A 13,467-nucleotide genomic window follows, 5' to 3' on the forward strand; every position below is an offset into this window, starting at 1 on the left:
TCCCAGTTTCAAGTGATTCTCAGCCTCCCAAATACCTGGGATTACAGGTGTGAGCCACCATGCCCGACTAATTTTTGTATTTTTAGTAGAGACAGGGTTTCGCCATGTTGAGCAGGCTGATCTCGAACTCCTGACCTCAGGTGATCTGCCTGCCTTGACCTCCCAAAGTGCTGGGATTACAGGCGTGAGCCACTGCACCCGGCCAAAAAAATTTTTAATTATTTATTTTTTGTAGAGACTGGGTCTCACTATGTTGGCCACCTTGGACTGGAACTCCTGACTTCATCCAGTCCTTCTGCTTCAGCCTCACAAAGTGCTGTGATTACAGGCATGAGCCTCCACACCTGGCCCCCTCCACTTTATTATTTTTGCATAACATTTGTAATCTTCTAAAGCAGTATATCATGAATTAATTTATTATATGTATTACACCTGACATCTCCCACTGGGATGTAAGTTCCATGAGGGCTTGTTTTGTTACATGAGTTATCTCTGGTACTTAGAACAATATTATTGTGTCCAGTGAGCCGAGATCGTGCCATTGCACTCCAGCCTGGGTAATACAGCAAGACTGTGTCTCAAAAAAAAAAAAAAAAAAAGAAAGAAAAAAGAACAGTATTATTGGGTCATAAAAAGCATTCAGGCTGTGCTCAATGACTCACACTTGTAATCCCAGCATTCTGGGAGGCCAAGGTGGGAGGATCACTTGAAGCCAAGAGTTGAAGTCCAGCCTGGGCAACACAGCAAGACCCCATCTCTACAGAAAAGAAAATTAAGGCCAGGCACAATGGCTCACACCTGCAATCCTAGCATTTTGGAGGCTGAGGCGGGCGGATCACGAGGTCAGGAGTTGGAGACCAGCCTGGCCAAAATCATAAAACCCCGTCTCTACTAAAAACACAAAAATCAGCCAGGTGTGGTGGCGTGTGCGTGTAGTTCCAGCTACTTGGGAGGCTGAGGCAGGAGAATTGCTTGAACCTGGTAGGTTTAGGTTGCAGTGAGCCGAGATCAGGCCACTGCACTCCAGCCTGGGAGACAGAGCAAGACTGCATCTCAAAAAAAAAAAAAAAATTAAAAAAAGTTAAAAAAATTAGCCGGGCATGGTGGTAAGTGCCTGTAGTCCCAGCTACTCCAGGAAGCTGAGGTGGGAGGATCTCTTGCGCCTAGGAGGTGGAGGCTGCAGTGAGCTATGATTGTACCATTGCACTCCAGCCTGGGTGACAGAACATGACCCTGTCTCTAAAAGAATAATAATAATAATAATCATTCCATAAAAAGTATCAAATGGAGAAATAAATCATCAGTGGGGTCTTGGAGGGGACCAGGGGCTGCAGTGACAGGCAGCCTGGGGCCCTGACACATGGTCATGCCTGTTCCAGGAAGATGAATGCTTCCAGATGCCTGTCGGAGGAGGTGGGGTCCCTCCGCCCGCTGACTGTGGCTGTCCTGTCTGCGTCCTTTGTCGTCGGAGTACTGGGCAATGGGCTGGTGCTGTGGATGACTGTCTTCCGTGTGGCCCGCACAGTCTCCACCGTCTGCTTCTTCCACCTGGCCGTTGCCGATTTCATGCTCTCACTGTTTCTGCCCATCTTTGTGTACTATATTGTCTCCAGGCAGTGTCTCCTCGGAAAGTGGGCCTGCAAACTCTACACCGGTTTTGTGTTCCTCACCTTCTCCGCCAGTAACTGCCTCCTGGTCCTCATCTCTGTGGACCGTTGCATTTCTGTCCTCTACCCCGTCTGGGCCCTGAACCACCGCACTGAGCAGCAGGCGAGCTGGCTGGCCTTCGGGGTGTGGCTCCTGGCCGCTGCCTTGTGCTCTTCACACCTGAAATTCCGGACAACCAGAAAATGGAATGGCTGTATGCAGTGCTACTTGGCGTTCAACTCGGAGAATGAGACTGCCCAGATGTGGACTCAGGAGGTCTTTGGGAGACAAATGGCGGTGATCATGGCCCACTTCCTGCTGGGCTTCCTGGGGCCCTTAGCAATCACACGCACCTGCGCCCACCTCATCTGGGCCAAGCTCTTGCGGGAGGGCTGGGTCCACGCCAACCGTCCCAAGAGGCTGCTGCTGGTGCTGGTGAGCGCTTTCTTTATCTGCTGGTCCCCATTTAATGTGATGCTGTTGGTCCATCTGTGGCGACGGGTGATGCTCAAGGAAATCTGCCACCCCCGGATGCTGCTCATCCTCCAGGCTAGCTTTGCTTTGGGCTGTGTCAACAACTGCCTCAACCCGTTCCTCTACGTCTTCGTTGGCAGAGATTTCCAAGAAAAGTTTTTCCAGTCTTTGCCTTCTGCCCTGGCCAGGGCGTTTGGAGAGGAGGAGTTTCTCAGTCATCCCGTCCCCACGGCAACGCCCCCAGGGAATGATGGAAGCCTTCAGCTGGAAGCTGGAAGCCATCCTTCTTAGTTTGCTTGTGGCCTCTTACCTTGACTGGCTTCTAAAACCCTGCCAAATCCTGCCTCTTCTTTCAGGAAGTCTTCCAGCAACCCCTCATCTAAAGCTCTGTGGTAGAGACAGCTACTTATTCCCCAGTGTCCATTCTTCCCTTTCTTTTTATCTTTTTCCTTTTTTATTTTTTGGAGACAGAGTCTCATTTTGTCACCCAGGCTGGAGTGCAGTGGCACAATCTCGGCTCACTGCAGCCTTGACCTCCAGGGCTCAAGCCATCCTCCTACCCCACCACCCCTGCCTCCCGCCCCCCGCCCCCGAATAGCTGGGACTACAGGCATGTGCCACGAAGCCTGGCTAATTTGTAGAGACGGGGTTTCATCATTTTGCCCAGGATGGTCTCAAGCTCCTGAGTTCAAATGACCCTCCAGCCTCAGCCCCCCAAAATGCTGGGATTACAGGTGTGAGCCACAGTGCCTGGCCTCCCCTTTCCTTGTAGTAAGACTCCTGTTTGTTTCAAATGAGGCACATGCTTAACTAGAAAAGAAAAAAAAGACTACATTTCCCAGAATCCTTTGCATGTAGTACAGCCATGTGACTGCCTTCTGGCCAATAAAATGTAAGTGGCAGCAATGAATGTAACTTCCTGGAAGGGCCCTTAAATGGAAGGGGCCTGTCCTCCATTTCCCCATTTCCCCCTTTCTATTGTCCAGAATGCAGACATACCAGTTAGCTCTTGTTGTGCAACAAACACCCTCAAAGTTTAGAGGCTTAAAAACATATCTTTTTTTTTTAATAGGGTCTTGTTCTGTTGCCCAGGTTGGAGTGCAGTGGTGTGATCATAGCTCACTGCCACCTCAATCTCCCAGGCTTAAGTAGTCCTCTCACCTCAGCCTCCTGAGTAGCTGGGATTACAGGCATACCCCACTGTGCCCGGCTAATTTTTTTTTTTCCTTGAGACGGAATCTCACTTTGTTGCCCAGGCTGGAGTGGAGTGGCGCCATCTCAGCTCACTGCAAGCTCCGCCTCCCGGGTTCACGCCATTCTCCTGCCTCAGCCTCCCGAGTAGCTGGGACTACAGGCGCCCGCCACCACGCCCGGCTAATTTTTTGCATTTTTTTTTTAGTAGAGACGGGGTTTCACCATGTTAGTCAGGATGGTCTCAATCTCCTGACCTCGTGATCTGCCCGCCTCAGCCTCCCAAAGTGCTAGGATTACAGGCATGAGCCACTGTGCCCAGCCCGCCTGGCTAATTTTTTTAAAAAAGTTTTTGTCAAGATGGAGTCTTGCTATGTTGCCCAGGCTGGTCTCAAACTCCTGGCCTCAAGCAATCCTCTTGCCTCAGCCTCCCAAAGTGTTGGGATTATAGATGTGAGCCACCACACCTGGCTTCATAACCTTGTATGATTTCTGTGGATCAGCAATTTGGGCTGGGCTCAGCTGAGTAGTTTTCTCATCTGACATCTGGGTTTCTTATGCATCTGTGGGTCACCTAAGTGATTCTGCTTCTGGGAGGGTGGCTGGCTCGGGGTGATGGGATTGGCTAATCCACATAGCTCTTATCATCCTGCAGGCTGGCTTTTTCGTGTGATGGTTGGGGAGGGTTCCAAGAGTGAGGGAAGTATGAGGCGGAGGCTCAGAACTTTGCACAAGGTGACTAGCACTCAAGCTACTGGTCAAAAAGCAAGTCACGAGCCTGGCTTAGATTCCAGGTGTGAGGAAAGAGACTCCACACCTTGATGGGAAAATCTGAAGAGTGACATTGCTAAGGAGCACGTATGCAGGAAGGTGTGCAGAACGGGGGCCATTTGTGTAATCTGCCACAGCAGCCCTGATGGAAAGCGACCGTGTCCCCAGGGAGTCCCTAGGCCAGCCCTGAGATTCTTACACCCAGGTTGTGAAAAGGGAGGTTTCAAATCCTAGCTCACTGAAGCCACTGTTATTTTGTGTCTCTCCTGCAACAGCTGAATCTACCCCTTAACTATTAATTACGTGCCAACCTCTGGAACTTGTGTAAAGTGACTTAATAAATTTCCTTATTGTTGAAGCCAGTTGGAGTCAGGTTTTCTGTTACTTAAAACCCCCCAAAAAACAAACTGGTGCATGTGAACAATACTCTTTTCTGGAGATTGAAGTCCTAGTGGTCCCTGGTCACAACAGACCATTCCCTTGGCTCTAGGTGGAGGCAAAAGAAAAATGTCATGCAATCCAGAAGCTGTCACACCACTTGCTCATGATTCAAAGAAGTAAATCTGCCCAGGTGCGGTGGCTCATGCCTGTAATCCTATTACTTTGGGAGGCTGAAGTAGGCAGATCACTTGAGGTCAGGAGTTTGAGACCAGCCTGGCCAACATGGTGAAACCCCGTCTCTACGAAACATACAAAAATTAGCCAGACGTGGTGGCAGGAACCTGTAGTCTCAGCTACTCCAGAGGCTGAGGAAGGAGAATCACTTGAATCTGGGAGACAGACGTTGCAGTGAGCCAAGAGCTCATCACTGTACTGCAGCCATGACTTGCCGTGAGAACTCCACCTCTCAGAGACTCATTTGCCCCCAAATCTGTAAAATAGGAACAAATGTTTCCATCTTCTGGATGAGCAGAGGATTAAATGACACAGTGACTGAGTGCCAGGAAGCACAGAGGCACCTTAAAAAAAATTAACTCCTGGGCTGGGCAGGGTGACTCAAGCCTGTAATCCCAGCACTTTGGGAGGCCAAGGCGGGCGGATCACCTGAGGTCGGGAGTTTGAGACCAGCCTGACCAATATGGAGAAATCCCATCTCTACTAAAAATACAAAATTAGCCGGGAGTGGTGGTGCATGCCTATAATCCCAGCTACTCGGGAGGCTGAGGCAGGAGAATTGCTTGAACCCAGGAGGCGGAGGTTGCAGTGAGGTGAGGTCACACCATTGCACTCCAGCCTGGGTGACAGAGCAAGACTCTGATTCAAAAAAGAAAAATAAAAAGAAAATTAAAAAAGCATTGGATTGTATTTTTTAGGCGGTGTCTTGTCTTTCTGGTGACACCTGTAGACATGATGTGTCTTAGAGTCAGTGAAATGTTCCCGCTGAGGCCACGGCATTCTCCTGAGGGAATAAAGCCATGCACAGCATAACGAGGTTTCTGTCAATGACAGACCGCACATCCGACGGCGGCCCCACCGATTATAATGGAGCTAAGACTGCAGTTGCCCAGTGATGTTGTAGCTATCATAATGGAGTGGCTCAAGGCGTTACTCTAATGTTTGTGCTGATGCTGGTGTACACAGACCTACTTGACCGCCAGTCGTATAAAAGCATAGCACATATAATTGTGTACAGTACATCATACTTGTCAATGGCAACAGGCAGGACATGGTGGCTCACAGCTATAATCCCAGCACTTTGGGAGGCCGAGGAGGGTGGATCATGAGGTCAGGAGATCGAGACCGTCGTGGCTAACATGGTGAAACCCCGTCTCTACTAAAAATTAAAAACAATTAGCCGGGCATAGTGGCGGGCGCCTGTAGTCTCAACTACTCTGGAGGCTGAGGCAGGAGAATACCATGAATCCGGGAGGCGGAGCTAGCAGTGAGCCAAGATCGCACCACTGCACTCCAGCCTGGGTGACAGAGCGAGACTCCATCTCAAAAAAAAAAAGTAATAATAATAATAATAATGAGAGCAGTATTAACAATAGAGAGCTAACAATGCTTGAGCACCTACTATGTGCCAAGAAGTTTTTTTGGTTTTGTTCTGCTTTTGTTCTTGATTATTCTCACTGTTACCCAGGCCGGAGTGCGGTAGCTCAGTCTCGACTCTCTGCAACCTCCGCTTCTCAGGTTTAAGTGATTCTCCTGCCTCAGCCTCCCAAGTAGCTGGGATTATAGGCACCCACCATGATGTCTGGCTAATTTTTGTATTTTTAGTAGAGACAGGGTTTTGCCATGTTGACCAGGCTGGTCTTGAACTCCTGACCTCAGGTAATCCACCCGCCTTGGCCTGCCAAAGTGCTGGGATCACAGGCGTGAGCCACTGAGCCCGGCCGCAAGAAGTTTTCAGTGTTTTGTATCTCTTAACAAATTTCATTAACACAAGGAGGCAGAGGAGAATTGGAATGGCCTTGTGGAAGGATCTCCCTGGCACCCGCCTCCTCCTTATCCCCCAAGCCTGTAGCCCCTGGGGCCTATTATTAGGGCCCACATCTGGTGACATTTCCCGGACTGATAGTGATCTCTGAAGCTCTTGCTCAAGATTCTTTCCTGGACATTTATCTGCTCCAAAACTCACAGCTAGCTTCCTGCCATTAGCCCCCTACCTTTAACGTGGGCTCGAGGCTGGCGGCTGCCTGGGACTGACGACGGAGCAGAGAAAGCCCCTTCACCTTGCCTCACCCTCAGACACAGCACAAGGTGACAGGGGACTGGGATTTGTTGGGAGGGTCTCAGGGAGCCAGAAGGTAGGAGCCTGGGGACTAGGAGAGTTGAAGGGCACTCTCCAGGGTATGCAAAAAGAAGTTGGCGGGCTGGGTGCGGTGGCTCATCCCTGAAATCCTAGCAGTTTGGAAGGCTGAGGCAGGTGGATCACCTGAGGTCAAGAGTTGGAGACCAGCCTGGCCAACATGGTAAAACCCCGTCTCTACTAAAAATACAAAAACTAGCTGGGTATGGTGGCAGGTGCCTGTACGCTCAGTTACTCAGGAGGCTGAGGCAGGAGAATCGCTTGAACCTGGGAGGCGGAGGTTGCAGTGAGCTGAGATCGTGCCACTGCACTCCAGCCTAGGCAACAGAGTGAGACTCTGTCTCAAAACAAAACAAAACAAAACAAAAAAGAGGTGGCAAAAAGGGGCTGAAAGTTCTGGGCCACCTCCTTGGGTGAGGAATGGTCTCATGTCATATGCGTGAACTGTGCCTGGTCAGAGGCATTTGACTGTCTTCATCACTGCGGTATCCCCAGCGCTTAGGATAGTGTCTGGCGTATGATATGGGCTCAATGCATAATTTTACACTAAATGAATGAATCCATCCTCAGATGACAAAGGAGAGATTGTCCTCCTTAATGATCACTCGTCAATTATTTATCAAGTGCCTGCTGTGTTCCAGGGGCCAGCGAGGAAGCTACACACCACCCTCGCCTCTAGGGAATCCAGAGATGAATAATGCAGATGGGTGATCACCAAATGATCCAACAAACGCGATCTAATTGCTGCTGCCTGTAACTAGCTCTTTTTTTTTTTTTTTTTTTTTTTTTTGGTTGAGGGGAGATCAGAGTCTTGCTCTGTCACCCAGGCTGGAGTGCAGTGGCGCGATCATGGCTCACTCCAACCTCTGCCTCCCGGGTTCAAGCAATATCTCCTGCCTCAGCCTCCCAAGTAGCTGGGATTACAGGCGTGCGCCACCATACCCGGCTAATTTTTGTATTTTTAGTAGAGACGGGGTCTCACCATGTTGGCTAGGCTGGTCTTGAACTCCTGACCTCAGGCGATCCTCCCACCTCAGCCTCCCAGAGTCCTGGGATTACAGGCGTGAGCCACCATGCCCAGCCTGTAACCATGTCTTCATAGGAGAGAAGGTCCTATAGGAGGGCCTGATTCATCAAGGTGGCTGGGAAAAGCTTTCGGTAGAAAGTGAAATTTGCACTGAGATCTCAGGAAGGAGTTAAAAAAAAAAAAAAAAGCAGAGGAAAGAAAGGGTGCTCCAGGCAGAGGGGCAGCACATGCAAAGGCCCTGGGGTGGGAGGGAGACGAGAGAATCTTGGCAATGGACACAAAGGTAGGGGAGCCGGGATGTGGTGCACAAAGAGGGGGAAGGTGCAAGATAAGTCTGGAGAGGGTGGCAGGTGCCCCAGCCCTCACCAGCGGTGTTGAGGAGACTCATATTTATCCCACAAGCAATGAAGAGCCACCGTGTAATTTTCCAGTTTGAACTGTATTTTTTTTTTTTTTTGAGACAGGGTCTCACTCTGTTGCCCAGGCTGGAGTGCAGTGGCACAATCATGGCTCACTGCAGCTCAACCTCCTGAGCTCAAGTCATCCTCATGCCTCAGCCTCCCAGATAGCTGGAACTACAATGCAAGCCACCCTGTTTAGCTTATTTTTATTTTGTAGAGACAGGGTTTTGCCTTGCCACCTAGACTGGTCTTGAAGCTCTGGTCTCAAGTGATTCTCCTGCCTGGGTCTCCCACAGTGCTGGGGTTACACGGTTTGGGGTTTCAAAGGATCACTCTGGCTGTAGGGTGGTGAGTGGCTGGTAGGAGATGAATATAAAGCTGGGGGCAAGGCACAGTGGCTCACGCCTGTACTCCCTGCACTTTGGGAGGCCAAGGTGCGTGAATCACCTGAGGTCAGGAGTTCAAGACCAGCCTGGCCAACATGGTGAAACCCCGTCTCTACTAAAAATACAAAAATTAGCCAGGCGTGTCCCTGGGGTGCGTCTCAACTACACTACTTAGGAGGGTGAGGCAGGAGAATTGCTTGAATCCGAGAGGCAGAGGTTTCAGTGAACCAAGATTGTACCACTGCACTCCAGCTCGGGCAACAGAGCGAGATCCTTTCAAAAAAAAAAAAAAAGCTGGGGCACTGTGTGCTTGGATGATAGGTCTATGGAGACAGGACATAGTGGACAGAGGCAAGAGGCTTTTTGGAGGCAAAATTGACAGGGCTTTGTGATGAATTGGGTGTGCGTGTTGAGGGAGTAGGAGAGAGAGTTATTCAAGGATTCTACACCCCTATCTCAGATGAGTATACTGAGGCTCGGGGTGCGGAGGAAGCCCTGAGCCCGAGATCACACAGTCATAATCCAGTGTCTCAACTAGAGCTTCGACCTATGCCTGTCTGCTGTGTAAGCTCAAGCTTTCCTCAACCCCAGACCTCTCTTCTCTGTCTGTACCTCACCCTTGGAGGACATTCTCAGGCTCAAAGATGTAAATGGCATCTAAATGTTTTTTTGTGTGTGGGGACAAGGTCTTGTCATGTTGTCCAGGCTCATACAATCTTCCTGCCTCTTTCTCCCAAAGTGCTGGGACTACAGAGGTGAGCCACTGCGCCCGGCTGGCATCTAAATTCTAATGACTCCCACATGCCTGTATCCAGCTAGAAACCCCTCTGTAATTTTTTTTTTTTTTTTTTTTTTTGAGTCTTACTCCGTGACCTAGTCTGGAGTGCAGTGGCGCCATCTTGCCTCACTGCAACCTCCATCTCCTAGGTTCAATGAATTCTCCTGCCTCAGCCTCCTGAGTAGCTGGGATTACAGCCACGTGCCACCACACCCGGCTAATTTTCGTAGTTTTAGTAGAGACGGGGTTTTGCCATGTTGGACAGGCTGGTCTCAAACTCCTGACCTCAGGTGATCCACCCACCTTGGCCTTCCAAAGTGCTGGGATTACAGGGGTGAGCCACCGTGCCGGAACCCCCTCCTGTAATCTTGCTGCCAGTATCCAGCTGCCTTAGTGAAGTTTCCCCGGGATGTCTTACAGGCATTTCAAAGGCGAAGTGACCAACCCCGAGCTCCTGGTCTTACTCCAAACCTGAGCTCCTGCTGTCTCCCCTATCCCAGTACAAAGTCCTGCAGTCACCCCGACACTGCTCTCCCTTTCAACTCAAACATCCAGTCCAGCAGCAAATCTAGCCAGCTCCACCTTGACCCAGGAATCTGCTTCCCACCCCCTCCTCTGACATCACCCTGGTCCCCATCTCCATCATTGCCCACCTGGGTTACTGCAGCAGCCTCCTCCCGGCCTCCTGCTTCCATTCCACCCCTCTCAGTCTAGTCTCAACCTTAAAGTCACAGTGATTGTTAAGACCTAAGTCAGATATTGTTCCTCCTCTGCTCAACAGTCTCTTGTAACTCCCATCTCACTCACAGGAAAGGCCAGGAGAGTCTGCACTATGACTCACAGGGTCCTGCTCCATCTGCCCGCTTCCCTCTCTGCCTTCACCTCTCACCTCTCTTCCCATTGGCCACGTGGCTCCAGCCACACCGGCCTCCCTGCTGTTCCTTGAGCGTTCCAGGCACCATCCTGACTCAGGACCTTTGCACAAGCTGCTGGTTCTGCCTGAAGGGCTCTTCCTCGATACGTATGTGCCTCACTATTTTGTTATCTCCTCCAAATCTTTGCTCAAATGTTATATTCTTTTTTTTTTTTTTTTTTTTGACATGGAGTCTTGCCCTGTTGCCTAGGCTCGAGTGCAATGGCGTGATCTCGGCTCACTGCAACCTCCGCCTTCTGGGTTCAAGTGATTCTCCTGCCCCAGCCCTCTGAGTAGCTGGGATTAAAGGTGGGCACCTCCACACCCAGCTAATTCTTTGTATCTTTAGTAGAGGTGGGGTTTCACCACGTTGGCCAGGCTGGTCTCGAACTCCTGACCTCGTGATCTGCACCCCTCAGCCTCCCAAAGTGCTGGGATTACAGGTGTGAGCCACCGAGCCTGGCCAAATGTTACATTCTTATTGGGGTCTTCCCTGACCACCCTGTTTAATGTACCAGTGGCCCCTTTCTGTCTCGTCCCTCACATTCCCAGTTGTCCTTATCTTGATTTTTTTTTTTTTTTTTTTTTTTTTTTTTGGTGACAGAGACTCACTCCGTCACCCAGGCTGGAGTGCAGTGGCCTGATCTCGGCTCACCACAACCTCCAACTTCCCAGATTCAAGTGATTCTCCTGCCTCAGCCTCCCAAATGCCTGGGATCACAGGTGTGTGCCACCGCGTCCGGCTAATTTTTTTATTTTTATTAGTGACGGGGTTTTGCCATGTTGGCCAGGCTGGTCTCGAACTCCTGACTTCAAGTGATCTGCTCGCCTCGGCCTCCCAGTGTGCTGGGATTACAGATGTGAACCACTGCGCTTGGCCTTACCTTGATCTTTTTCTAAAGAAAACATTTCATGGTTTTCATTTCTTCCTGTTGATATGTGTCACCATTTGAAATTACCTCCTTTCAGCCTAGAGGACTTACTTCCTTAAGCAATTTCTGTGGTCTGTAGGCCATATATTATCTCAGATCTGGCTTACCTGAAAATGCCCTTATTTCACTTTCATTTTTGAAAGATATTTTCACAGAATATAAAATTCTGGATCGACAGACATTTCTGCTGCCAATTTTTTCAAATAGTGGAGTAATTTTTAATATTTCGTCCAGATTTTAATTTTTTTTTTTTGTTTGTGGGACTATTTGTCTGACAGAGTTACTCTGACATTACCCAAAGTTAAAAGAACCTCCATCTCATTGTTTTTACTTCATTTTTATTGAGACAGGGTCTCGCTTTGTCACCCAGGCTGAAGTGAAATGGCATGACCATGGCTCATTGCAGCCTCGAATTCCAGGGCTCAAGTGACCCTCGTGTCTCAGTCTCCCGATTTGCTGGGACTACATGCACGCGTCACCATACCTGACTAATTTTTTTTTTTTTTTTTTGAGACAAAGTCTTGCTCTGTTGCCCGGGCTGGAGTGCAGTGGCACGATCTCGTCTCACTGCAGCCTCCGCCTCCTGGGTTCAAGGGACTCTCCTGCCTCAGCCTTCAGAGTAGCTGGGATTACAGGCACGCACCACCAAGCCTGGCTAATTTTTGTATTTTTAGTAGAGACAGGCGTTTGCCATGTTGGCCAGGCTGGTCTCGAACTCCTGAACTTAAGTGATCCACCAGCCTCAGCCTCCCAAAGTGCTGGGATTACAGGAATGAGCCATTACATCTCACGGCTAATTTTTAAATTTTATTTTATTTTATTTTATTTTTATTTTTTTGAGACGGAGTTTCACTCTCATTGCCCAGGCTGGAGTGCAGTGGCACGATCTTGGCTCACTGCAACCTCCGCCTCCCAAGTTTAAGTGATTCTTCAGCCTCATGAGTAGCTGGGATTACAGATGGCTGCCACCACACCCAGCTAATGTTTTTTGTATTTTTAGTAGAGACGGGGTTTTGCCATGCTGGGCGGGCTGATCTCAAAATACTGATCTCAGGTGATCCGCCTACCTCAGCCTCCCAAAGTGCTGGGATTACAGGCGTGAGCTACTGCGCCCGGCCACAAAAACTTTTAATTATTTATTTTTTGTAGAGACGGTCTCACTATGTTGCCCACCTTGGTTTGGAACTCCTGGCTTCAAGCAATCCTTCTGCCTCAGCTTCCCAAAGTGTTGTGATTACAAGCATGAGCCACCACACCTGGCCCCTCCATTTCATTTATTATTTTTCCATAACATTTGTAGTCTTCTAAAGCAGTATATCATGAATTAATTTATTATATGTATTACACCTGACATCTCCCACTGGGATGTAAGTTCCATGAGGGCTTGTTTTGTTACATGAGTTATCTCTGGTACTTAGAACAATATTATTGTGTCCAGTGAGCTGAGATCGTGCCATTGCACTCCAGCCTGGGTGACATAAGGAGACTCTGTATCAAAAAAAAAAAAAAAAAGAACAATGTTATTGTGTCATAAAAAGCATTCAGGCTGGGCTCAATGGCTCACACTTGTAATCCCAGTACTTTGGGAGGCTGAGGTGGGAGGATCACTTGAAGCCGGGAGTTCAAGACCAGCCTGGGCAACACAGCAAAACCCCATCTCTACAAAAAAGAATTTAAGGCCTGGCAGAGTGGCTCACACCTATAATCCCAGCACTTTGGGAGGCTGGTGGACGGGTCACGAGGTCAGGAGTTCGAGACCAGCCTGGCCAACATGGTAAAAGCCCGTCTCTACTAAAAACACAAAAATTAGCCAGGCGTGGTGGCATGTGCCTGTAGTTCCAGCTACTTGGGAGGTTGAGGCAGGAGAATTGCTTGAACCTTGGAGGTGGAGGTTGCAGTGAGCCGAGATCATACCATTGCACTACAGCCTGGGTGACAGAGAGAGCAAGACTCTGTGTCAAAAAAAAAAAAAAAAAAAAAAAGGTAAAAAAATTAGCCAGGCATGGTGGTTAAGTGCCTGTAGTCCCAGCTATTCCAGGAGGCTGAGGGGGGAGGATCTCTTGAGCCTAGGAGGTGGAGGCTGCAGTGAGCTGTGATTGTACCTTTGCACTCTAGCCTGGGTGACAGAGCATGACGCTGTCTCTAAAAGAATAATAATAATAAGCATTCCATAAAAATTATGGAATGGAGAAATC

At 49.3% G+C, this 13,467-nt stretch overlaps 1 protein-coding gene across 1 annotated transcript in view; it reads left to right on the top strand.

Moving 5' to 3' along the window:
• Positions 1 to 2,372, top strand: part of GPR32 (G protein-coupled receptor 32) — a 33,822-nt gene extending 31,450 nt beyond the window's left edge. Inside the window, 2 exon segments of the mRNA XM_009232950.4 lie at positions 1,305 to 2,334; positions 2,337 to 2,372. Coding sequence (XP_009231225.4) covers positions 1,305 to 2,334; positions 2,337 to 2,372 — 1,066 coding nt within the window.
• Positions 2,373 to 13,467: the final 11,095 nt, after the last annotated feature.

This window comes from Pongo abelii, chromosome 20, assembly GCF_028885655.2.
Source record: "Pongo abelii isolate AG06213 chromosome 20, NHGRI_mPonAbe1-v2.0_pri, whole genome shotgun sequence".
Classification (NCBI taxonomy): Eukaryota; Metazoa; Chordata; class Mammalia; order Primates; family Hominidae; genus Pongo; species Pongo abelii.